General features: G+C 35.0%; 2 protein-coding genes and 1 long non-coding RNA gene across 3 annotated transcripts; 2 read left to right on the plus strand and 1 right to left on the minus strand.

The window, feature by feature from the left end:
* Positions 1–8,059: 8,059 nt before the first annotated feature.
* Positions 8,060–9,173, plus strand: LOC134281738 (uncharacterized). Its single transcript, XR_009995151.1, has 3 exons — positions 8,060–8,213; positions 8,752–8,896; positions 9,145–9,173. It is a non-coding gene; the product is annotated as an uncharacterized LOC134281738 (long non-coding RNA).
* A 5,540-nt stretch (positions 9,174–14,713) lies between these two features.
* Positions 14,714–15,652, minus strand: LOC134281743 (uncharacterized). Its single transcript, XM_062764174.1, has 2 exons — positions 15,403–15,652; positions 14,714–14,964 (listed from the first exon to the last, which is right to left on the minus strand). The coding sequence occupies exons 1-2, from the start codon at positions 15,650–15,652 to the stop codon at positions 14,714–14,716; spliced, it is 501 nt and encodes a 166-aa protein (XP_062620158.1).
* A 7,873-nt stretch (positions 15,653–23,525) lies between these two features.
* On the plus strand, positions 23,526–25,001 carry LOC134281739 (uncharacterized). The gene is made up of 3 exons (XM_062764171.1): positions 23,526–24,198; positions 24,275–24,490; positions 24,844–25,001. The coding sequence occupies exons 1-3, from the start codon at positions 23,571–23,573 to the stop codon at positions 24,990–24,992; spliced, it is 993 nt and encodes a 330-aa protein (XP_062620155.1). The 5' UTR covers positions 23,526–23,570; the 3' UTR covers positions 24,993–25,001.
* The last annotated feature ends 620 nt before the right edge of the window (positions 25,002–25,621 follow it).

Genomic DNA, 25,621 nt, shown 5'->3' on the forward strand with positions numbered 1-25,621 from the left:
CCAGAAAAGAGGAGACGGTGGATATGTCAGAAACACAAGCAATAATCAAGTAACAACTGATGCTCAACAAGACTCAATTTTTAGGGAAGAACTAAGACAATTGAGGAATAAAATACAGGCGTCAACTTCTTTAAGCAAGCAAGGCACGTTTTGTTTTTAAATTCCACAATTGCGGAAGAAAAGGTCATATGATGAAAGATTGTTTTGTGAAAAACAGTCAGGTGAATCTAAGATGCGAAAAACATACTTGAAGAATTCGACCAGTCTGAAGGAAAATGCAGATTCACAGAAGAAAAATGGTTCGTTAGTTTCAAGCACAAAAAAACTTCATAAAGGTTGACCAAGAAGTCCAAGAATCTGGGTTGCTTATTAAGGCGATGGTAAATGGAACTTGGTGTAATTTATTGTTAGACACCGGGGCAACTCTTACTATTTTATCAGATCATTTGTATGCTAAATTAGAAAAGACCTGGAAAAATGGACTTTCACCTGTTACAAAGAGAATCGTTGGTGATGATGTTACTCCTCTTAATGTTCTGGGAAAAGAATTACTCTACATTAAACTTGGTTCTCAAGAATTTAAAACACAGGCAGTAATAGCAAACATCAAAGGAGATGGTATCATAAGATTAGATTTCTTACAAACAAACCAATGTCTTGTCGATGTTTGCAAGACCAAGATGCATGTTCATGGAGTAGAACATGAATTAGAACTCTAAGGAAATATCGGTTGATTTCGCGTGAGTCTATGTAAATCCATATCTATTCCTCCCAGAAGTGAAATGGTATGCCCGCGTAAGTGTTGGACCTACCAAAACTTCCACAGATGCCTTTATTGATTGAACCCTATGCTAAGTTTCAGGATGGTGGAAGACCCATAATGGCCAGATCCCTTGTTAATTCATATGAGAAAGGCAACGTTCCTGAGCATTTGAAAGATTTATTTGATGAAACAAAAACTGATCTGTCAAAGGAACTGGCGACCAAAGTGAAAGATTTTATCAAGTTCCGTCCAATCTTTTCAAAAAGCAAAGATGACTTTGAAGGAATGTCATTCACAAAGCACCGTATTAATATAGAAGAAGAAAATCCAACCAAGTAGGAGTGGATTAAACACTTCTTGTATAGTAAAATAGCATAATTCAACAAGAGAAAACTATTGTTTATTCTAAGAAAAAAGATTGCTTGAAGTTTTAGATTTTTATTTTTAAAAATCTTTTTTTCAAAATAATCTATTTCGGAGAATGAAAATCAGGTAGCTACGGTTTTCAAAGAGTGTCCAGAGTCCTTACAAAAGCACACACTCAGAAAAAGAGGAACGCATTGTCTAGACATGCACTACGGGCCTGCAAGTAGTGCTATAACAATTTGAATTAATTTATTTAAATCAGACATCGATGCAATGCAATACGTTATATTAATAAATCTGATGTTACACGTCGTTCGACTTTTGCTGAATTTCCTCTTTGATTAAATCTTGTCGTCTTCGTGAAGTCTTCATATATGTTATATTGCACTAATGTCTGCGATATTTAATTTTAGCGGCTTAATTTTTACACATTATTTAAGTGCGACATTTAGGAATTCAACTTGGATATATCAGAGTGTATAAGTCGTGTAAAACATAGCAGAAAAATATAATTCATCAAAGAAAGTCGTCATTATTAAATCGCAAAACCTTGAAGTGTATGTATTTAACAACATTTTTATATCATAATATCGCGTTCTAAAACAACAACACGAGGCGGTTATACGTTTCCGTAGGATCCTGGTCCACCTCTGTTTGAAGAGTTGGACTTAGAAGCTGGAAGAACGTACCGAAAGAAGACGTCTCTAGTTTCACCAGGGATTAAGTGAAGAAACGCTAGTGTCTCAGAAACCGTGACCAAAGATTTGCCTACAAGTGGAGAAGCTGAGGAGAATTTCTGTGAAGTCAGAAGACTACAGAGTGTGGTAAGAGGACTAAAGACAAACGTATGAGTAAGGCTAGTGTAGAAATAGAATAAAAGCGCCAGTGGTAGGGTATTAAGGGAATTGATTTGAGAGCCAGGAGGTAGTGGGTCTAATCGAGGCGCCTGGTTCTCTATTTTAATAGGAACCCTTTTATCAAGAATACGCGGTGACAGGTTACCCAGTCACATTTAGATATATAGCACTTGGTAAAGCCTATGGTGTTTTAATTGTCTTTAATATACAGAATTATCATACTCAGGAAGAGTTAAAGGAAAATATTTATCGCCCAATAATTTTACTCAGACAGAGAACAAGCAAAATCAGATGTCCCTTATAAAGAAACCTATTGTTCAGATATACACGTACCTTACGCATCAAAGTGCGATCTAAAGGGCATCCTGAGAAAACTGTATAAGGAAAAAAAGTCTGATTTGGTAGCTAAATAAATCTACTTCAGGTAGGTATATAAAGCTATAATGTAGGTAATTCAAGCTACATAGCCAAATCTAGTGACTGTACCAGACCTGTCAATGACTTCGAGATGAAATAAGATTTTTATTATATTATTACAGTGTAAAATGCTATTGCAAAGTATTGTGATATTATATAGAAAATTGGAGAACAACACTAACTTTAAATCTGTGTCTAAGCACCTTGAATACATTTAAAGACTTGATATAATATCTGAAATATGCTACTTTCGTTTTTGTGTTTTTGATTGAAATATTTTTTTATTAACAATTTTTAAATCCATTGGATAAAACAGACTACAAGTCATACAAGATTCTAAAGAGATATGCAATGTTGTATAAAACAAATCTTTTTTTTTAAAAAAGCAACGTTTTTGTTAATTCTCTGTCGATGAAAATTAAGTAACTATTCATTATTTCAAACACAAATAATGAAACTTGATAATATCAATTGGATAAATAAAGAAAATGAGCATTTTTAATTCTGTATGGTGGTAGGGTAGCCGGCCCCTACTGATCATGCATGTTAAACAGTTAACCTCTTCTCGAGAAGAGTTGTCGGGGCCCTGATTTCACTCCTCGGGGCAGGGTTAGTTGTTTTTCATTGCTGTTCGTGGTCAGATTATTGGCATCTTTAGTTTTCAACTGTTTCTTTTACTGAAAACTGATTTCCGTTTAAAATGTTCTATCACACGGTGTAAATAAGTGTTAAATACCTTTTAAGTTCATTGTGCAGAAGGATTCCTGAGAGTTAAGAAAGAAAGCAAAGTTAGAGGTTTTGTGAGGAATGATCTCACTAATGATATCCCCGTCTCCCATACGGTTATAATGAGAAAGTCCAAGTAACGTGTCAGATCAAAAAGTAAAATAAGAGGTGAACCATCTTATTGACCTTTTCTAATAAAATATGGAGCCTTTTAATTTTTGCATCTATAAAATAAGACATTGTTACAGAATAATAACACATTTGGATTTCATTATCGTAGGAATTGATACAAGAAATTCCAAGAGGAAATAGATTTTGTTTAAAGTTTCTACTGTTTAAGTTTTGCTTAAAGGTAATATATCAGTCTTGTTATTATTTATAGATCCACATGTCCTCTCTTATTTTTGCAATGGGACAGTTCAAAGCATAATCACTTTGACATGCACAGCGATATGCATCGCGTACATGTATGCTCTTTTCAACATTGGATAGTCTTTTTTCTAAAATTTCTGTTTTTGTCTCAGGGGATAGACGTTTATAAGCTCCACAGTTATCTAATGACATCAGAAAATCGTACTTTGTGATGATGTCAAAAAGGTTGCAACGGAGATTCTTAAGATGATAATCGTCTGCAATTGTCAACCATTCAATCAGGTAATAAAGATCCTGAGATCTGTTGCCCCTCCACATGAAAGCATTTTCTTGACTTTTCTTTACAGACAGTCGTGATATCATCCAGGCTTCACAGTCTTTCACTATCTGCCGTGTTTCATATTCTCTTGCCAGCGGAAGGATTCGCTTTGAACACTTTGTCCTCTGTGAAATGCATTATAAAGAATTTCAGGAAAAACTCATGAAGATGATAAAAAAATTGTTGGTTTCCTCCAGAGGGATTTCTGGTAAATAACAATATGATCATATAGATAAAGGATTAAAAATTCGGTTTATGTTTAAGTAGACATAATTCATTTGAAGCAAAAGTATATCTATGTATTTTGTGGAGAATTTATTGAGTATTAGTAACTTTGAAACAATGCATAAGAAGCATAATATCTCACCGTTTAGTTCTAAGTATTCCTTGCGGTGTAACATTTTTAAAAATAACACGAAATCATCGTACTTTTTCTCTGGGAAATGTATCCTTTGTTCTGATTTATCTTTAAAATCGGAGGTGAACATGGCTTTGAATACCGGAGAAACACTCATTAAGAAGGCTTTAATGGTGTGGATTTCTCTATCCTCCACGATAAGAGCTATGTCGGTAATACCAGGCTCCTCGGGGAAAGGGTCCTCCACAACATTTTCTTCGCCCTCCATTTCTTCTTCGTATACGGTAAATTGCAACTTTTTTGGAATTTGTGCTTGTCACAGAAGGTAATTACATTTAGTTGTAATCTTTAAACTCTTCAAACAAAGAAACACACATTGCTAGTTCTATGGGACTTTGTTCTCAAACAAACAATTCTAAAGAACTTTATTCAAAACGAAGGAATTGATTTGTAGCTCTCTTTAATTAATAAACAATAAACATTGATCTTATATTAAGTTAATTTTACCCGTGTCGCCCATGACGACGGTATGTTTATAAACCACCAAGCACAGTTTTGGTATTTATTGCCATTTAAAGATATCATCTATTCAATCTTTCAAACTGCAATTATATAAGTATATGATATAACCTATTCGAAAAGGTGATATCAATCATTCCAATATAAGATTTTACATTTTGGAAATGGCAATATCACGTGGTAAAAATGAATAGTTTATGTCATCTGTAACTATATAAAAGATGTTTTTATCATATATCACCTGTATATGCGGTTTAGTGTCTAATATGATTCGATACACGATAGCATGCTGGATATGTATGAACAATATTTCCAAAGCTAGGCAAACTTTTGTCAAACAAGTTAATGAAACAGGGATATCAATGGTCTCGTTTGAGTTTTATCATTTCGGAGCAGAGAAAACACGGGCCTAAAAACATCAGAGGTGGAATCAGGTGCCATAGGGGAGTGAGCATCCCCTGTTCACAAGCAGATCACACCCCCCCCCCCCACCCCCCATGTGCTTCTGGTCATGTTCGGGTAAAAATCGAAGACAATTCAGTGTGCATAACAGAAATTGCCTAACAATAAATATGAAAGCATCAATCAGCATTCGAATTAATGATTGGTTGTTTTGCTAACAATGTCATTACATCGACCTGGGACTTGCGAAATTTTTACTTTAACTGTTAATATTCTTGTTTCATCAACTTGTTTTCGATAACTTGCTTTATTTAAGAAAATCTTTGTACGTGGAGCATTATTTTGCATATAAAAAAGGAGACATAAACTCCAAATAAATTCAGGTGTGCATCAGACTGAAATTGATTTTTTTTTTCAATTTGGAAGAATTCCCATCGGGCTTAAAAAATGTTCGTTTTACTTCAATCAGGATTGAGGCAAGTTTGAAAGATAGTAATTTTCCTTAATTATTCCATCTTTACTTTAATTTATTTTAAAAGTATGATTGTGATATTTGTTTTATATATTTTTAAGTGTGTTTGAAAATTTTATCACGGATTTCATGTTTTAAGTCCTGATCACAAATCCGTATTGTTAAATATAGTGATAACAAACAGTATTCAAGTCCAATTCGGCAATACAGACCGGAAGCAGAGCAAACACGGACTTCCAAAAACGTCAGGTACCATGGAGATGTAATTTTTCACTGCAGACCGGTCACATCCACTGTGTTCTCCTTTTCAGGATCGGGAAATAAGGGGAAAATCCGTCGACAATTCAGTATAAATAATGACCTAACAATAAGTGTGAAAAACTTCAGTCACACTTAATGATAGATTGTATTTGCTGACAAAGTCATTGTATCGATCATAGAACTTACGAAATGATGACTTAAACGACACCGTTGATGTCCTTGTTTTATCGACTTGTTTGGCAATAGATTACTTCGTTTTATTAGCTCACCTGAGCCGAAGGCTCAATTGAGCTTTTCTGATCACATTTTGTCTGTCTGTCCGTCTGTAAACTTTTCACATTTTAGACTTCTTCCCAAGAACCACTGGGCCAATTTTGACCAAACTTGGTACAGAGCATCCTTGGGTAAAGAGGAATTTAAATTGTTAAAATGAAGGTCCGAGTCCCCTAACAAGGGGAGATAATGAAGAAAAGACAAAAATAGAGTGGGTTCATTAAAAAGTCTTCTTCTCATGAACCACTGGGCCAGTAAAGCTGAAACTTATTTGGAAGCATCCTCAGGTAGTTTAGATTCTAAATTGTTCAAATCATGACCCCTGAGGGATGGGCGGGGCCACAATGGGGAATTAAAGTTTTACATAGAAGTATATTAGAAAAATCTTTAAAAATCTTCTACTCAAGAACCACTGGACCAGAAAAGCTGAATCTTATGTGGAAGAATCCTGGGGTAGTGTAGATTCTAAATTGTTCAAATCATGACCCCCGGGGTTGGGCGGGGCCACAATGGGGGAATCAAAGTTTTACACAGAAATATATAGGAAAAATCTTTAAAAATCTTTTTTTCAAGAACCACTGGACCAGAAAAGCTGAAACTTATCTGGAAGAATCCTGGGGTAGTGTAGATTCTAAATTGTTCAAATCATGACCCCGAGGGTTAGGCGGGGCCACAATACGGAATCAAAGTTTTACACAGAAATATATAGGAAAAATCTTTAAAACTCTTCTTCTCAAGAACCACTGGGCCAGAAAAGCTGAAATTTATGTAGAAGCATCCTGGGGTAGTGTAGATTTCAAATTGTTCAAATTATGATCAGTGGGGTAGGGTGGGGTGACAATATGTTTTACAAGGGGGAAATGTGGTAAAGAACCGAATGGTCAAAGCTTCTCAGGTGAGCAATGTGGCCCATGGGCCTCTTGTTTAATAACTGAATTTTGAAATCGGTCACTGATATCTTTATTTTTATATTATAGATATGCAAAACTCTTATGATCTCTTTGTGTAAGACTTTTGCTCAGGTATGTTATTAAGCCAATTTCAGTTAAATTTTTGTATGCAAGCAGTATATATAAACTTCATATTTTCTGTATAATTACACATAATAACAACAACGAAATTATAAAGGAACGTTTAGATGTAAACAAAATATAAGATTTCTTATAATAATGTAATTATCTACCTCCCAATTGTCCAATTAAGTAAAAAACTATTTTATCATCCATTATTTCATTAATCAACATATATATACTGTCATTGGTACAAGCTCCATTTCATTACATCAAATGTCCTTCTTCATTCACGAGAAATTACTTTATTTGTACAAGCACAAGTACAATGCAGAAATTTTGTTTTATACAATGTCTTGTGTTCCTCATTCTACAGAATGCACTCTGCTTTGGTTGTTAATAATACAGTAATTGATGTTTCCTCTTTAAATTCCACCCCGAGGAAGGAGTCTGGAATTCTGCAAGACATATTGAATCAAGAGAGAGTATGGTGAGATTCTCCATGGTTCAGAAAATGCGAGAGTTTACAATGAACAAAATAGAAATGAAGAAAAATAACGATTTTTTTGAAGTTTTGACAGAGGAACAAATTACCTCAAAGGCAAAAATGTCTGAATTAAGAAAAGAAAATGAAAATATGAAATACAAGATAAGTGCCCTACAAAACGATGTGTATGACATGAACGTTACCTTAGAGAAAGTAAGTATTATTTGTGGGACTTACAGGAAAGAAATAAATGAACTACGTCGAATATGTCAGAACCAGCGTAAAACGTTACAGATGTCAGAGAAAATATGACCGAAAAGCAGGAGATGGATCAACAAAGAGCAATGTTGAAGATGATTGAAGATGAACTCCAAACTTTGTTCCTGACAGTTAACTCAACAGGGCATTGTAAGAGACAATTTTTGAACAGCATTCCGAACTTGCTATTCACTCGGACCTATCAGAAGATCTAAGACAACTGAAGAATCGTGACAAATATAAAGTAAAAAGTAATCTGTTGGATCAAAATTGAACTTACATAGATAAAGGTGATCCCAATCTTGTATCTTTCAAGGAAACGGACAACAAACGGAATGTCAGCGCTATTAAAGGTAAAGTGTCCTTTCAGTTGATATGGAGTAGATAACTATAATGTTTTGTAATTTAATGTTTCTGTTTTCATCCATTTGTCTGTAGTAAAATAAGTTTTCTGTGCATCAGTTGATAGATATGTATGTATAATTGCCAAATGGTTCGATACTCTATCTTGAACTTTCCTTACATATGTATGTGCCAATATACTGTTATCACCTGTATATGGGATTTATGCCTCTCAGTTGATTCGATACTCAGGAGTGTGCTCTACGTATGAAAAATTTCTTATATAAAGCAAGATGTTAACAAAACAGTTGATGAAACAAGGATATTAATAGACTATTTCGCATTTTTTTTTTTGAAAGAGGAGACATGGAACAAAAATTATATAGTCTAAAAATAGGCCCTTTAAAAATTAAAATCTTTGCAAACACCTCGGTCAATGTTGATATCTTTCTGGTGAGTAACAAACCGTATAAACCACCGAAAGAGTCCATTACATTTTTTTTATAATATCACATTATAAGGTCACTTATAAGCATCACTGATTTACAGATGGTGTTCGATTGGTTAACGGAGAATCTTGGAAGGAGGGGCGTGTTGAAATCTACAAGGATGGATGCTGGGGCACGATATGTGAACAGAATTGGGACACCAGAGACGCTAGTGTTGTGTGAAAAACGATGGGATTATCTTACGGGTGACACTCTTTCTCTCTATCTCATTCTCGCTCTCTCTCTCTCTTTTTTTTTTACATATATATCTTTTTCCCCACTCTAACACATTCTCTCTTATAAATACCATCTTCGCTAGCCAAGGGTTTCCTGTCGAAATCTACCATACAACGTTGTAGAGATTTCGGATCGGAAACCCTAGGCTAGCGAAGATGATAAATACACAACCGAAGACACATAATATCAATGACAAAACTATTTCAAAATTTCTCAGGATTCCGGTTGTATCTGGACGTTTTGGATCGAGGAGCATGCGCGGATCTAGAGGGGGATCAATGGTCGACATTTAAGAAGACACTGTCGTTGAAAAAGCTCAAAGTAATCTCGATATGGATGGAGAACGCAAAAGTGTTGCATTACCCCAAACTATCGATAATACACTAAACCTAACTTCTAAGTGTTCACCTAACATTTTTTAAGTTTTAAAGAACAAATGCATACAATAAATGATTTCATTAATCCATGGTTAATGATGCATATTTAAGATCAATGTTGCATAAATTTCATGTAAGTATCTCGTCAGAATTTTAAGCAAAGTGTCAAAGAAATGATGTACCCTCAAAATGAAAATTCACACACAAAAAATCTCTATGGAGTAAGACCACCACTCGCTCTAATTACTACAAGACAATTTTTACTGTAGGATATCAAGTACCCCTGAATAGGAGACTGACCCATCTGCTGCCACACTTACTGCATAGATCTTTCCAAACCGTTGAAATTGTGTGGAGGGGGGGGGGGGGCTTTGACATTCCGTATAAAAATCCCAAATGTGTTCAGTGAGATTCAGATCCGGAAATTTGACAGTGTATCATCAAACAGATGCCTTTTGGTCAATATCTTAGGGTGTTTAGCACTCAAGTGCACCGATTTAAGGATGATTCAGACTGCTTGAGCTGATATTAGACTGTGACGAGCACCGATTTCATATCATTTTCATGTGATTGAAATTGTTTGTTTTCATGTTTCTAAGATTGTTTCAGAACAATTTACACTCTTTTAACCTGGTGTGACGCGAAATTTTGGCCTTTGACAAAGATCAAGGTCACTTCCGGTTTGGTTAAATTTTGTCCATAACTTTCAAATTGTGATAAATTTGCGGTGAAAAATGACGCACAGCCTATAGAAAAATGTGTTTAAATGGGTTTTGATACTGGTTGTTAATTTTTAAAAGTAATATCAAGGTCAATTAAACACTAAAATAAAAGTGAGTAAAACATGGTGAAAGAATAATCCAGATATCGACATTCCAACGGCTCTCCCTTCTATCTCAATGGTCATTTTTCCAATCTTTTGTGGTTTTTAGTGAAACCAGCATTTAAAATTTGATAATGATCACAAAAAGATGTTTATTACACGAAACACGTGCCACAAAGTAAAGATTTATCGTTTTTAAGCTTCGTCACGGTACATTGGTTTTCATCGGTGATATTTTATTTTTTTCTACAATTGTTGAGAAGACTCATTTGTTGTAATAATTTGAAAATATCATACCATTCTATAAAGTAGTTTTTCAATATATGCATTTATTAAAGTGAACACTTAGAAGTTTTGTTAAGTGTACATGCACATGTACTCGTATCTTGAGAGAATGAGTTCAGAAATACTTTTTTAGCACAGTTAAGCACTTCTCCCCAGCAGAATTTTTCTCAACTTGTCTTCCGGATTGTCAAATATAAAACAATCAAATTAATAAAATTTTGATTCTACATTTAAATACAGTTAGAAGTTTTTATAAAATAAAGATTTTGAAACTTTCAGTCATGAAAAACTACATTTAAATCAGACGTACCACACCTATATATATATGTATACAGAGTTCATGCATATAGGTGTGATAAAAACATAATTACAGATTTGTAACTTTTCAACTTTTTTCCGAGGGAAAACTTTCATAGAACAATCATGTTATTTATGTTATGATAGAAAAAGATTTGGAGAGTAAATATGAACTCAATTATGAATAAAATTTATTTGAATTTACCCCAAAAAACTTTGAGTTCTCTCGTGTTCTCTGTTTAGTAGGACCGACTCGATCAGTACCCGTCATTTTGTCTTACGTCATTAAAAAGGTTACCATCGCTAACAGAGCACTAATTCGTCTGCAGAAAAGTCTACCCATGGTAAATTTTGTCGGCAAACATTGGTACTATTGGCATACCAATGATCAGAAATTCTACCAGTGGTAACTTTTGTCAGTCAACGGTAGTACTCTGAACGCACCCACTATAGAGAGGTTGGTACAATCAACAATAAAAGCTTGAACAATACAAACTTGGAGCAGAGCATACATGGACCTCTAAAACCTCAAGTAAGTATAACATCCGGTAGAAAAAAATTAGTTTTAAAAAAGCCTACAAAAAATTGGTATGAAACACGTCTATCCTTCTGTAATCAATAATGCAGGGGTGAACAAGCTAATTCAGAAAATGTGTGTCCCCCGCTGAGGGAAAAAGTAAACCACGCGCAGTTCGGAGGAGGGAGGGGGGGGGGGGAGTCGGATCCCCCTGACTGAATTTGTAAAATTATTAAATGTATACATGTATACTGAAGTAAATAAAATATGCCAATATGGATATAAAGATTTGATTGCTTATTCTTTATTATGTGCATAGAAGATTCTTTTTAGATGAATATTTATCACACGGTAATGATGATTTTATGAGTTTGTACAATCCAGACCTCATAAATTTTTCATTTCACGTGCTGAATACTATCATTTAGTAAAAAAAAAAGTATTTCGGGAAAAAAGAAAATGGAACGGCTGGGAGTGGAACCCGGGACCTCTCACAAGAGAAGCGTGAGACATACCGCTAGACCACGAAACCTCAAAACCTTTTTAGGGTTAATAGGTGTGTAGTGTAGGTTTGCGGAACGAAGGTCATTTTGCGCGCATACGCATGCACGTGCGTGCGCGTGAAATGGGTGAAATGACTGATATATTTAATATAGCCATAACTTTTACATTTTTTGATGAAATTCTTTGAAACTCATTATATAAGAATATATTAATAGTGTATATAATATGACACTGTCAAATTAGCATGAACTCACGTGCATGCACGTGCGCTTCGCTCTGATTGGCTGAAACAAATATCTCAATATCTTAACTGTTTTTTGACGAAATGCAATGAAATTTAAAATATATGCATACTTTAGGATGCCCTACAATACGATATAAGACAATTGCCATGAAAACACGCGCATGCAAGTGCGCTGCAATCTGATTGGCTTGAACTTTAAATGGCTATAAGTCCCTTGATTTTCATCCAAACAGGGTGGGATTTAGAACATCGACAGACATAACGGACTCCTACAAGAAGGTATGGTCATAATGCACATGCATGCACGTGCGTGCACGTGCGCTTCACTCTGATTGGCTGAAACAAAAACCTTAATATCTTTTTTTTGTTTTTTAACGAAATGCAATGAAATTTAAAATATATGCATACATTAGGATGTCCTACAATATGATATATAACAATTGTCATGAAAACGCGCGCATGCACGTGCGCTGCAATCTGATTGGCTTAAACTTTAAATGGATATAAGTCCCTTGTTTTTCATCCAAACAGGACGGGATTTAGAACATAGACAGACATAATGGACTCTTACAAGAAGGTATGGTCCTCATGTACATGCATGCAAGTGCGTGCACGTGCTCTTTGCTGTGATTGGCTGAAACAAAAATTTCAATATCTTTTTTTGTTTTTTGACTAAATGCTATGAAACTTAAAACATAAGCATACTTTAGGATGTCCTACAATATGATATATAAAAATTGTCATGAGAGTACGCGCATGCACGTGCGCTGCAATCTGATTGGCCTAAGCTTAAAATGGTTATAACTCCCTTGTTTTTCAACCAAACAAGATGGGATTTAGAATATAGATAGACATAATAAAATCCTACAAGAAGGTATGGTCATCATGCACATGCTTGCACGTGCGTGCACGTGAAATGAGTAAAATTAAAAATACGTTTGAATGAGTATATTTTTAATACTTTTGGATTAAATGCTTTGAAATTAAGTATATCAAAATATATAGATAGTGTAGACAAGATGATATGGTTATTACGCACATGCATTCAAATGAGCACGCGTGCAAAGCTAAAATTTAAATATAATTTGTATTCTTCTGGAAAAACGATGTTTAAGTCTAAATTGCATAAAGTATGTCTTATTTAATAGAGCTTACAGGGAATATGGCACCAAAAGGGAGTTGGGGAGCGTTTGGGGAACATCTGTAACGGTCCCCGTTACATTTAGCTCTAGTTAAGTATACATGTCATTTGAAAATATTAAAAACAAGATGTGTTTGTGAAACACTGATGCCCCCGTATGACAACTTATGGCAAAGGCTGAATTTTCTAAAATGAATGTCAAACTCCAAAGGTCAAGGTTTAAAATCATATTTGTTGGAACCCAAGGACCTTGTCACAAGGAAATATGAAGGCCCTAGTTCTAACTGTTCAAATGTTATGGCGAAGGTTTATGTTTTTGAAAAGTGGGTCAAACTCTGAGTTCAAGGTGAAAAATATTTCTTTCAACAGAATGGTTTTGTCACAATAAATACATATGTGAAGTATGAAAGCGCTAGCTCCAACTATTCAAAAGTCATGGCCAAGGTTAAAGTGATAAGTTTTTGTAAAAGTGGGTCAAACTCCAAAACGTCAATAGGCCAAATTTGATGGTAAACCAGGACATACGCCTGTCAAATACCGGGTATTAAAGCAAAAGCCCAACCCTCTCAAAAGTAATGAGCAAGGTTAAAACATTTGCAGACTAACATGTAGACAGACGGACGGACGGACAGGGCAAAAACTATATACCCCGAATCTTTGTTTACGGGGGGCATAAAAACAGAATATGGAGACACCTGAAATATATGCTACTTTCGTTTTCGTGTTTTGGTTTTACTGATTAGACTGGTAATTTTTTCATTAATTATTTTCAAAGTCATTGGACAAAACAGATTACCAATCATACAAGATTCTAAAGAGTAAATGCATTGTTTGGTGTAAAACAAATCTTTTAAAAAATAACAACGTTTTTATTAATTCTCTTTTGATGAAAAGAGGAAACAATTCACATTTTCAAACACAATAGATTTAATACGAAAATATCAACCGGATAAATGAAGAAAACGAGCATTTTACTGCTGTATGAGGGGGAGGGTAGCCGGCCCCTTCCCAGCATGCATCTTAAACAGTTAACCTCATCTCGAGGAGAGACGTTGGGGCCCCGATGTCTCTCCTCGAGGTTAGGTTAGTTGTTTTTCATTGCTGTTATTAGCATTTTTAGTTTGTCGACTTTTAATGAAAACTAATTTTCGGGTTAAATGACCTATTACACAGTATTTTAAGTTATAAATTACTTTAAAAGTGCAAAATACAGGTGGATACTTGTGAGCTAAGAAAAGAAATGAAAAATATGAGCAATGAGCTAAATGACATCCCCCGCCTCCCATATGGTTATAAATGCAAAGTCAATGTTTTGCTCTGGGAAACCCAAAATAAATCAAAAGAAATACATGAAAAGGTAAGAAAGGAGGTGCACCATTTTACTGACCTTGTCTATTGAAATTTAGTTGTTTGTTGTTGTTGTTGTTTTTTTTTTTTTGCTGTAGTAAAATGGGACATTTTTTTCCGAATTAAAACACTTTTGAATTTCATTATCATACATAGGAATTGAAACAAGATATTCCAAAAGGAAATAAATATTATTTAAGTTTCTATATTATTACGAGATATTGTCCAAAAGTAATACTTCAATCTGGCTATTACTTATAGATCCACATGTCCTCTCTTATTTTTGCAATGGGACAGTTCAAAGCATATTCACGTTGACATGCACAGTGATATGCATCGCGTATGCTCTTTTCAACATTGGATAGTCTTTTTTCTAAAATTTCTGTCTTTGTCTCTGGGGATAGACGTTTATAAGCTCCACAGTTATCTAATGACATCAGAAAATCGTACTTTGTAATGATGTCAAAAAGGTTGCTATGGAGATTGTTAAGATGATAATCGTCTGCAATTGTCAACCATTCAATCAGGTAATAAAGATCCTGAGATCTGTTGCCCCTCCACATGAAAGCATTTTCTTGACTTTTCTTTACAGACAGTCGTGATATCATCCAGGCTTCACAGTCTTTCACTATCTGCCGTGTTTCATATTCTCTTGCCAACGGAAGGATTCGCTTTGAACACTTTGTCCTCTGTGAAATGCATTATAAAGAATTTCAGGAAAAACTCATGAAGATGATAAAAAAATTGTTGGTTTCCTCCAGAGGGATTTCTGGTAAATAATAACAATATGATCATATAGATAAAGGATTAAAAATTCGGTTTATGTTTAAGTATACATAATTCATTTGAAGAAAAAGTATATCTATGTATTTTGTGGAAAATTTATTACGTAATTATAGTAACTTTTAAACAATGCATAAGAAGCATACTTATATCTCACCGTTCAGTTCTAAGTATTCCTTGCGGTGTAACATTTTTAAAAACAACACGAAATCATCGTACGTTTTCTCTGGCGAATGTATCCTTTGTTCTGATTTTTCTTTAAAATCAGAGGTGAACATGGCGTTGAATACCGGAGAAGCACTCATTAAGAAGGCTTTAACGGTGTGGATTTCTCTATCCTCCACGATAAGTGCTATGTCAGTAATGCCAGGGAAAGGATCATCCACAACATTTTCTTCCTCCTCCATTTCTTCTTCATATACATTATCTTTTTGGGAATTTGTCCTTGTCAGAGAAGGTAATTACATGTTAAAATTGTTGTCATCTGCATTAAATTGTTTAAACAAATAAACGCACATCGCTAGTTCTTTGGGACATTGTCCTCAAACAAACGATCAAAGAACTTTATTCAAAACCGAGGCATTGTTTTGTAGCTCTCTTTAATTAATAAACAATAAACATTGATCTTATCTCACATTTATATATATAACGACGGTATGTCTATCAGGCTCGGGTTTTTATTTATTGCCCATTAAAGATTTCGACTATTCAATCTTAAAAATCATACTATGATATGCAGTGCAGTTATATAAATATGTGATATAACCTATTTGAATGGATGATATCAATTATTCCAATAGGAGATTTTACATTTTCGAAATGGCAATTTCGAATGGTAAAAAAATCAATTGTTTGCGCAATCTGTTACTAATTAAAAGATGCTTATATTATATATATCACCTGCATATGCAGTCTAGTGTCTCATATGATTCGATACACAAGAGCATGCTAAATGTGTATGAACAATTTCCAAAAATAGGCAAACTATTGTCAAACAAATTAATGAAACAGGTCTCGTTTGAAGTCATTATTTCGAAGGCAGAGAAATCACAGAAAACACGGACCTCTAAAACATCAGAGGTGGAATCAGGTGCCATGTGGTAATAAACTTTCCCTGTTCATAAGCAGGTCAAACCCGCAATGTGCTCTTTGTCATGATCGGGTAAACATAAAAATCGGAGACAATTCAGTGTGAATAAAAGTAATTGCCAAACAATAAACATGAAAGCATCAATCAACATTTGAACTGATGATTGATTGTTTTGCTAACAATTGCATTGCATCGACCTAAAAGTTGCGAAATATTTACTTTAACTGGTGAAATTCTTGTTTTATCAACTTGTTTGTCGATAAATTGCTTTATTTAAGAAATTCTTTGTACGTAGAACATTTTTTGCATATAAAAACTAGAGGTACTGTGAGCAATGAGCTCACTAAATGATACCCCCCCCCCTGCCTCCCATATGATTATAATGGCAAAGTCCATGTTTTGCTGTGGCCGGGAAACCCAAAATATGTGTCGGATCAAAAAATAAAATAAGAGGTGCACAATGGCAATATGTAATAAAGATTCAGTGAAAGTTTCATTAAATTTCACTCATTGCTATAAGAGGAGTTGTGGATAAGAGATGGGTACCCCAAAGCGTAACAGACAGACGGACGGACGGACATACCGATTACAGTATACCCTCCCACTTTCAAGCGGGGTATAAAAACTAGAGGTACTGTGAGCAATGAGCTCACTAAATGATACCACCGCCTCCCATAATGTCCACGTGTTGCTATATATATATTGTTTTACGGTAACGTGTAAAGAGGAATAACTCGTCCTATCAAATGTTATCCAGAAACTTCTATATGTGACGTCATAGGTAAACATATTGTAATGGCCTGGGGTAGAATTTAATTAATTAGTTATTTTTTTTTTAATGATTTAATTGTGTCAACATTTATTGGTGAATATTATCTGGGTAGATTTTATTATGCATTAACTACACTACGACATTTCAGTCCTTTGATTATTTACTCAACGTGGTATTGTCTATTTTTAGCACATTTGACATACTTGTTGTTTGGATTTATACAGGAAATCCTACATTTTATGAATTCATGTGCATACCTTCAGAATCTTTGCATGTTGCTGTATTTTACTTGATTATTTTTGAGTCAAATAAGCGCTTGACAATAGCCACAATTGCACACGATTGTTGGTGTCATGGAATGTTGTTTACAACCCGCCGACATCTTATTTGTATTAGCCAGAGTTTCGTATTTGAGCAAGTTATATTTTGTTATGCAATTCGATGTTATAATTGCTTGTGAATATCCACAAAATTAATGTTTGAATATGTTTTACTAAGATTTATCAAGGGTTTTTACGTTAAACGGAATTTAATGGTAGTTACATATTTTTACTTTGACAAAGCTATGTGAATATATCGTCTGCTTATACGATTGCAGTTTTCTATCATGAAATACGCGTTTAATTCACATGGATTGTTTACTTACTTATTATAGACACATCTTTTGTAATCCATATTTATTGGTTATTTTGTCTTTTCTCATTTTAATTCCGTTTTGTAGTTATTATCCTCATTGTACGACAGCCTTGTTTGACACTGTTTGACAGATCTTTGTTTGTACGGTACCGCACAGTGCCGTGATTGGTGGAACGTCGCCGTACAGCTTTTTCATTGGTTAATTCGTGTCATCTGACTACTTCCGAAGGTTATAAATTTAAGTGCCTCGCCAGTCTCTATGGCAGATAGAGTTGCACAAGCAACATCGCAGGAGTAGCCTAATCCTAGGTGAGACAACTGTAAATTATCTCCCAACACACTGGACACCTGATGTTAGATTCTATTAGAGCTTTTTAATGCCAAATCAACTTTCTTACTATTTTTTACCATTAAAGTACGGTTGACATTAAGGATCAAAAACGAATATTAATTATCTATATGTATCTAATATAGATGTTTGTTTACCTATTGTTATTTCCTGTTGAATGATCAATTAATAAACCAATTATTAAACTGATACCAAGCCTTGTCCTTACCGAGAAGTTGCATTACTAAGAAATATGAAACAAGCAATAAGGAGTGACCTTGAGAAGTGTTGTGTGTTATTATTTTGCATAGCCCCCATTCCAGGATGGCCATCCGTGGGGAGCTTACAATCTTTGGTGTCAGAAGTGGGATGCCTATTTTCCTTAAGGCATTCAGTGATACAAGCCCATTCCCTGCCAAGTAACCGCTCAGCTGTCCAGTGTGTTGGTATTACATGTAGATAATGTAGATAGAGTGTTTGTTAACTTATAGTTTGTGGTTTTGCATTTTAATTAATACTAGTAAGATGGCAACAACTCAATCCCCAGACCCTGAAGTGTAATTTCGTGATGATGATGATGAGATAGGCCAAGGTGACCAGTTCTTTGACTCTTCCCCCTCCCCAGAACGTCCAGAGAGACCTAGCCATAGCCCAGTTCCCAATGATGAACCAGACCTTTGCAACAGAGATCGATTTGTAACATATCCAGAAAGTTTTCATCCCAGAATGCAATATGACAGATTGAATGATGTGACTAGACAGTTCCCTGAGACTAATATAGTTGTAAAGCCAGAGTCCTACAATGGTAAAGATGACGGGGATGAATACCTTTCCCATTTTCAAAATTGTGCTGAGTTGGGCAGATGGTCTGACCGCACTAAGTTACTTTTCCTAGCCGCAAGTCTTCGCGAGCAAGCCAGAACTTACTATATGGGTTTATCTCCTGAAGATAAAGAAACCTTTCAGTCTCTTGTTCACAAACTTAACCAAAGGTTTGGTAGTACTAGAAATCAGAACAGATGGCTTTCTAAACTTGAGATGAGACAACGCCTTCCAGGTGAGTCCATAGCAGAACTGGGTGATGACATCAGGCAGATGGCACAAAGAGCCTACCATAATTTAGATGCCTTAGCTCAAGAAGCATTAGCTCTCAATCAGTTGTATAAAGTTATCTCCCTTGAAATGAAGTATCGGTGCATTGACAAAGATTGTCAGACGGTGGCTGAAGTGGTAGATGTAATCGAACGGTATGAGTCTATTCTTGGGGATAGTTCCGGAAAGCGCAAGTTGAATGTTTGTGCAGTTGAATCACACGGGAGAGCAAAAAGGTCATTTGATGAGCAGAAGCCCGAAAAAGATGTAAACAGCGAGATTAACTCCATTCTTCAAAACCTTATTTCAAGATTAGATCGCCTTGAACACAGCTCCAATAAGAACCATAGGCCTTACCCATCGCACAAAAACTGCCATATATGCAATTCACCAAATCACTTCATGAGAGCTTGCCCTCACAGGCTCCAGGCATACCAAAACCAATATCAACAAAAACTTAACCAAACCACTGTACCAAGCCAAAGCCGAAATTAGACTTGAGTGGAAGATTTAACCTATGATTGATACTGGATGCAGATATATATTTTTTTATTTTTACTTGTGGATTTTGGTGCTGGTGGAGGGAGGTACGGATGTGCACGGTCTATGGCCCGCATCAGTAGGTGGAGGGAGGGGACGGATGGTGCACCATCTATGGCCCACGCCTCTGATATAGGGAGGTGACGGACACGTGCAATCTCTGGCCCTAACCAGAGGTAGGCACCGAGATGTACCTGGCCAGTGCATCTCACGGGTGTAACCAGTTGATGATTTAAGTTTACCTGTATCCAGCTATTTCAACGAAAATAAATTAAGATTGATTGCTGTAGTTGTTCTTATTGTTTATTAATACTCAGCTGTGGTGACATCAAATCCTTCCCTGTATAGAATCCTAGATCCTCCACTCATCAATCATAATTACCTCTGCAGTCCACAACTCCTTGTACCTTGCCAAATCCTTTGATAGACAGAAAAAAAATCCAAAGCCTGTACATCCTCCATTGGTAACTCTGTCCTCCCGCCATACCACCTCACTGCCCCGTATTCCAGTGGATCCCTTAATATTCCATTGCCTGCCATCTTTCTGACAGCCCTCACAACCCCATTGGCTTCCAACAGTATAACCTTTCCAAACACCATATCTGGACCTGTTCCATGTCCATCCCGATAATATCCTGTCCAAGTTCCTCCCCTCTTACCTTAGGTTCACTAGCCACTACAGACAGGACACATCCTGGCCCTGGGATGTATGCCAATTCCACCAGAAATGTTTCTGTGTCATGCCAACCAAAGGAATCAGGTCCATTTCCACAGGGGGAGTTTGCAGCCCTCACTCTAGGGAGAAACTGGCCAGGTGGATGTGGCATGGGGCATCCCGGCCTCTTGAATGGATTTAATATTTGGCCTTGCCTAGAGCGCTTACTTCGTCTCCAGGGAAGTTGAGAGAGCCCCATCTTCGAAGTCAAGTATGTCCTGGCGGGCACATTGGGAACATCGCTGCATGGTACTTGCTGAGGTAGGAGGATGGAATAGTGGTGGACTTTCTGGAGTGTGGAAGCAGCCAGTGGAAGAGACGTTGTGACGATTTCACCTAGATGCTGGATTTCTTCTAAGTTTAAGTGACTAAATCAGAAAGAAAATTAACATTTACTAACTATTAGTGCATATATTACAAATTTATATGTGTGTTTTCTACATTGTGCAGAAATGCTTTAATTTAGGATAATTCAGGAGAATTAAGAGTTTCGGGTGAGGGAAGCGTAATGGCCTGGGGTAGAATTTAATTAATTAGTTATTTTTTTAATGATTTAATTGTGTCAACATTTATTGGGAATATTATCTGGGTAGATTTTATTATGCATTAACTACACTACGACATTTCAGTCCTTTGATTATTTACTCAACGTGGTATTGTCTATTTTTAGCACATTTGACATACTTGTTGTTTGGATTTATACAGGAAATCCTACATTTTATGAATTCATGTGCATACCTTCAGAATCTTTGCATGTTGCTGTATTTTACTTGATTATTTTTGAGTCAAATAAGCGCTTGACATAGCCACAATTGCACACGATTGTTGGTGTCATGGAATGTTGTTTACAACCCGCCGACATCTTATTTGTATTAGCCAGAGTTTCGTATTTGAGCAAGTTGTATTTTGTTATGCAATTCGATGTTATAATTGCTTGTGAATATCCACAAAATTAATGTTTGAATATGTTTTACTAAGATTTATCAAGGGTTTTTACGTTAAACGGGATTTAATGGTAGTTACATATTTTTACTTTGACAAAGCTATGTGAATATCGTCTGCTTATACGATTGCAGTTTTCTATCATGAAATACGCGTTTAATTCACATGGATTGTTTACTTACTTATTATAGACACATCTTTTGTAATCCATATATATTTTTTGGTTATTTTGTCTTTTCTCATTTTAATTCCGTTTTGTAGTTATTATCCTCATTGTACGACAGCCTTGTTTGACACTGTTTGACAGATCTCTGTTTGTACGGTACCGTACAGTGCCGTGATTGGTGGAACGTCGCCGTACAGCTTTTTCATTGGTTAATTCGTGTCACCTGACTACTTCCGAAGGTTATAAATACAAGTGCCTCGCCAGTCTCTATGGCAGATAGAGTTGCACAAGCAACATCGCAGGAGAAGCCTAATCCTAGGTGAGACAACTGAAAATTATCTCCCAACACACTGGACACCTGATGTTAGATTCTATTAGAGCTTTTTAATGCCAAATCAACTTTCTTACTATTTTTTACCATTAAAGTACGGTTGACATTAAGGACCAAAAACGAATATTAATTATCTATGTGTATCTAATATAGATGTTTGTTTACCTATTGTTATTTCCTGTTGAATGATCAATTAATAAACCAATTATTAAACTGATACCAAGCCTTGTCCTTACTGAGAAGTTGCATTACTGAAAAATATGAAACAAGTAATAAGGAGTGACCTTGAGAAGTGTTGTGTGTTATTATTTTGTATAGCCCCCATTCCAGGATGGCCATCCGTGGGGAGCTTACAATATAATGGCAATGTCCATGTTTTGCTATGGGAAACCTAAAATACGTGTCGAATAAAAAAGTAAAATAGGATATGCACAATGGCAATATGTAATCAAGATTCTGTGAAAGTTTCATTAAATTTCACTCAGTAGTATAAGTGGAGTTGCGGTTAAGAGATAAAGCGTAACAGACGGACGGACGGACGGCTGTACAGACGGAAGGAAATCCCGATTACTAATCAATACTTTTCAAGCGGGGGTATAACAATCGGCCATAAACTCTATATTCACATGTGCATCAGGTGTAAATTGATTTATTTTTTAAAATAATTGGTTGGTTTTACTTCAATATTTATCAGGATTGTAGCAAATTCAAAAGATCGTAATTATTCTTAATTATTTCATATTTACTTCAATTTTTTTTTAATAAAAGTGATTGTATTTTTGTTTTATTTTTTATTAAGTGTGTTTGAAAATTTTATCACGTCTTTCCTGTTTTGAGTCCTGTTCACATATCCGTTTTGTTTAAATATAGTGATAATGAATGGTATTCAAGTCCAATACAGCAATACGGAAGCAGATCAAACATGGACCTCCAAAAACATCGAATGCCATGGAGGAATGAACATCCCCTGCCGACCAGTCACATCCTCTGTCATGATCGGGAAATAACGGGAAAATTTGTGGACAATTAAGTAAATAACGTCTTAACAATAAGTGTGAAAAACGTCGGTCAGCATTTGATGATTGTATAATGATAGATTGTATTTGCTGACAAGGTCGTTGTATCGATCATAGAACTTACGAAATGATGACTTTAAACGAGACTGCTGATATTCTTGTTTCATCAACTTGTTTGTCAATAGATTACTTCGTTTATGTTTAATAATTGAATTTTGAAATTGGTCACTGATATCTTCAACTTTATTTTATAGATATGCAAAACTCTTATGATATCTTTGTGTAAGACTTTTGCTCGGGGAATGTTTTAAGCCAATTCCAGTGAAGTTTTGTATTTGCATGCAGCATATATATAATCTTCATATTTTCTATATAATTACATATAATAACAATAATGACATTATAGAGGAACGTTTAGATGTAAAACACAAAATATATTATTTCTTATAATAATCTAATAATCTACCTCTTAATTGTCCAATTAAGTGAATAAACTATTATATCATCCATTATTTCATTAATTTAATTAACATATATATATATATATATATATATATATATATATATATATATATATATATATATATATATATATATATATATATATGTACTGTTGTTGGTACAAGCTCCAATTCATTTTATCTTTTGTCCTTTTTCATTCACGAGAAAATACTTAATTTGTACAAGCACGAGTACAATGCAGAAAGTTTGTTTTATACAATGTCTTGTGTTCCTCATTCTACAAAATGTACTTTTTGGTCTCTCTCTCTTGGTTGTTAATAATACAGAAACCGATGTTTCCTCATTAAATTCCACCCCGAGAAAGGAGTCTGGAATTCTGCGAGATATATTGAATCAAGAGAGTATGGTGAGATTCTCCATGGTCCAGAAAATGCAAGAGTTTACAATGGACGTCATAGAAATGAAGAAAAATAACGATTTTTTGATGAGAAAACTTGAAGTTTTGACAGAGGAACAAATTACTTCAAAGGATAAAATGTCTGAATTAATAAAAGAAAATGAAAATATGAAATACCAGATAAGAGCCCTACAGAATGATGTGAATGTCATGAACGTTACCTTAGAGAAAGTGAGTATTATCTTTGAGACTTACGGGAAAGAAATAAATGAACTACGTCGAATATGTGAGAACCAGCGTAAAAACGTTACAGATGTCAGAGAAAATATGGTCGAAAAGCAAGAGATGGATCAACAAAGAGCAGCGTTGAAGATGATGGAAGGTGAACTCCAAACTTTGTCCCTGACAGTAAACTCAACAATACAGGGCTTTGTGAGAGACATAAACGGATCCATTCACGAAAAAGGTAGGCTTTCACATTACTACTTCCAGTTTTGATGAGTTTGCGGTTGAGAAATGGAATATGGTTGTTTTTATTTCAGTGGCGACGAACAGCAAAACTATTTTAGAGCAGCGTTCCGAACTTGATGATATCCACTCTGACCTATCAATAGTTCTAAGACAACTAAAGAATCGTGACAGATATATAGTAAAAAGCAATATGTTGGATCAAAATGTAACTAGCATAGATAAAGGTGATTCCAATCTTGAATCTTTCAAGGAAACGGACAACATACGTGATGTCAGCGCCATTAAAGGTAAAGTATCCTTCCAGTTGACAAGGAGTAGTAAACTATTATGTTTTGCATGGTTTGTCATTTAATGTTTCTGTTTTCATCCATTTGTCTGTGGTTAAATCAGTTTTCTGTGCATGAATTGATTGATACGTACGTGTGTTTTCCTTACATATATACATGTACCAATATACCTTCATCACCTGCACGTGGTTAAATTGGAGACATAGAATAGCACCTTTATAATCTGTACAAACGCCTCGGTCATTGTTGATATTTTCTTGTGAATGATAAACAAACCGTATTTATCATCGAAAGAGTCCATTATTGTATTATATCACATTATAAGGCCACTTATAAGCATCACTAACTTACAGATGGTGTTCGATTGGTTAACGGAGAATCTTGGATGGAGGGCCATGTTGAAATCTATGAGGATGGAGACTGGGGCACGATATGTGATGAAAACTGGGACACCAGAGACGCTAGCGTTGTTTGTAAAACAATAGGATTCTCTTATGGGTGACGCTTCTCTCTCTCTCATTATCAAATCTCTCTCTCATCCCCTCTACATATTTTTCTCTCATTCTAACGCATCCTCTTTCATAAATACTAGGGATGTCAAAATTGTCAATAATTGATATTCGAATATTCGATAGTAGTATTCGAATATATTCGAATATTCGATAAAATAAATACATCTTGCATTATAATATGTATACATCTTCACTCTTTTGTCAAGCAATATACGTTTTATGTCATTATTTTGCATTAATATTTCATGTAGATTTTTGTAAATGCATTTTAATTACATGTATATTCTTAAAATTTTTAGCAGAATATATGAAGAGTTTACATCCAAAATATAATAAAAAAAATTTCCCCCGAAAATTCAAAAGATTCTTTTCATAAATTCCAGATTAATTAATGATCTTACCAAAATGTACACTGATAACCCTACAGATTTATACCACACAGAACAATCATCTAATGGAGAAACATTAAAAGTAATTACTTTTAGCTTATTAATTTCCTGATAATGATTTTAAATGATGTATACATAAACAAGGGATGCATGTGTGTTACTTAAAAAATTTGTCCTTTTAACAATACAAACAAATTCTAACTACTGGACACTGTTATACCTCTAATTAA

The sequence above is a fragment of the Saccostrea cucullata genome, unplaced genomic scaffold (assembly GCF_032062105.1).
Source record: "Saccostrea cucullata isolate Sc308-1 unplaced genomic scaffold, CSIRO_AGI_Scuc_v1 ctg1124, whole genome shotgun sequence".
NCBI classification, from domain to species: Eukaryota; Metazoa; Mollusca; class Bivalvia; order Ostreida; family Ostreidae; genus Saccostrea; species Saccostrea cuccullata.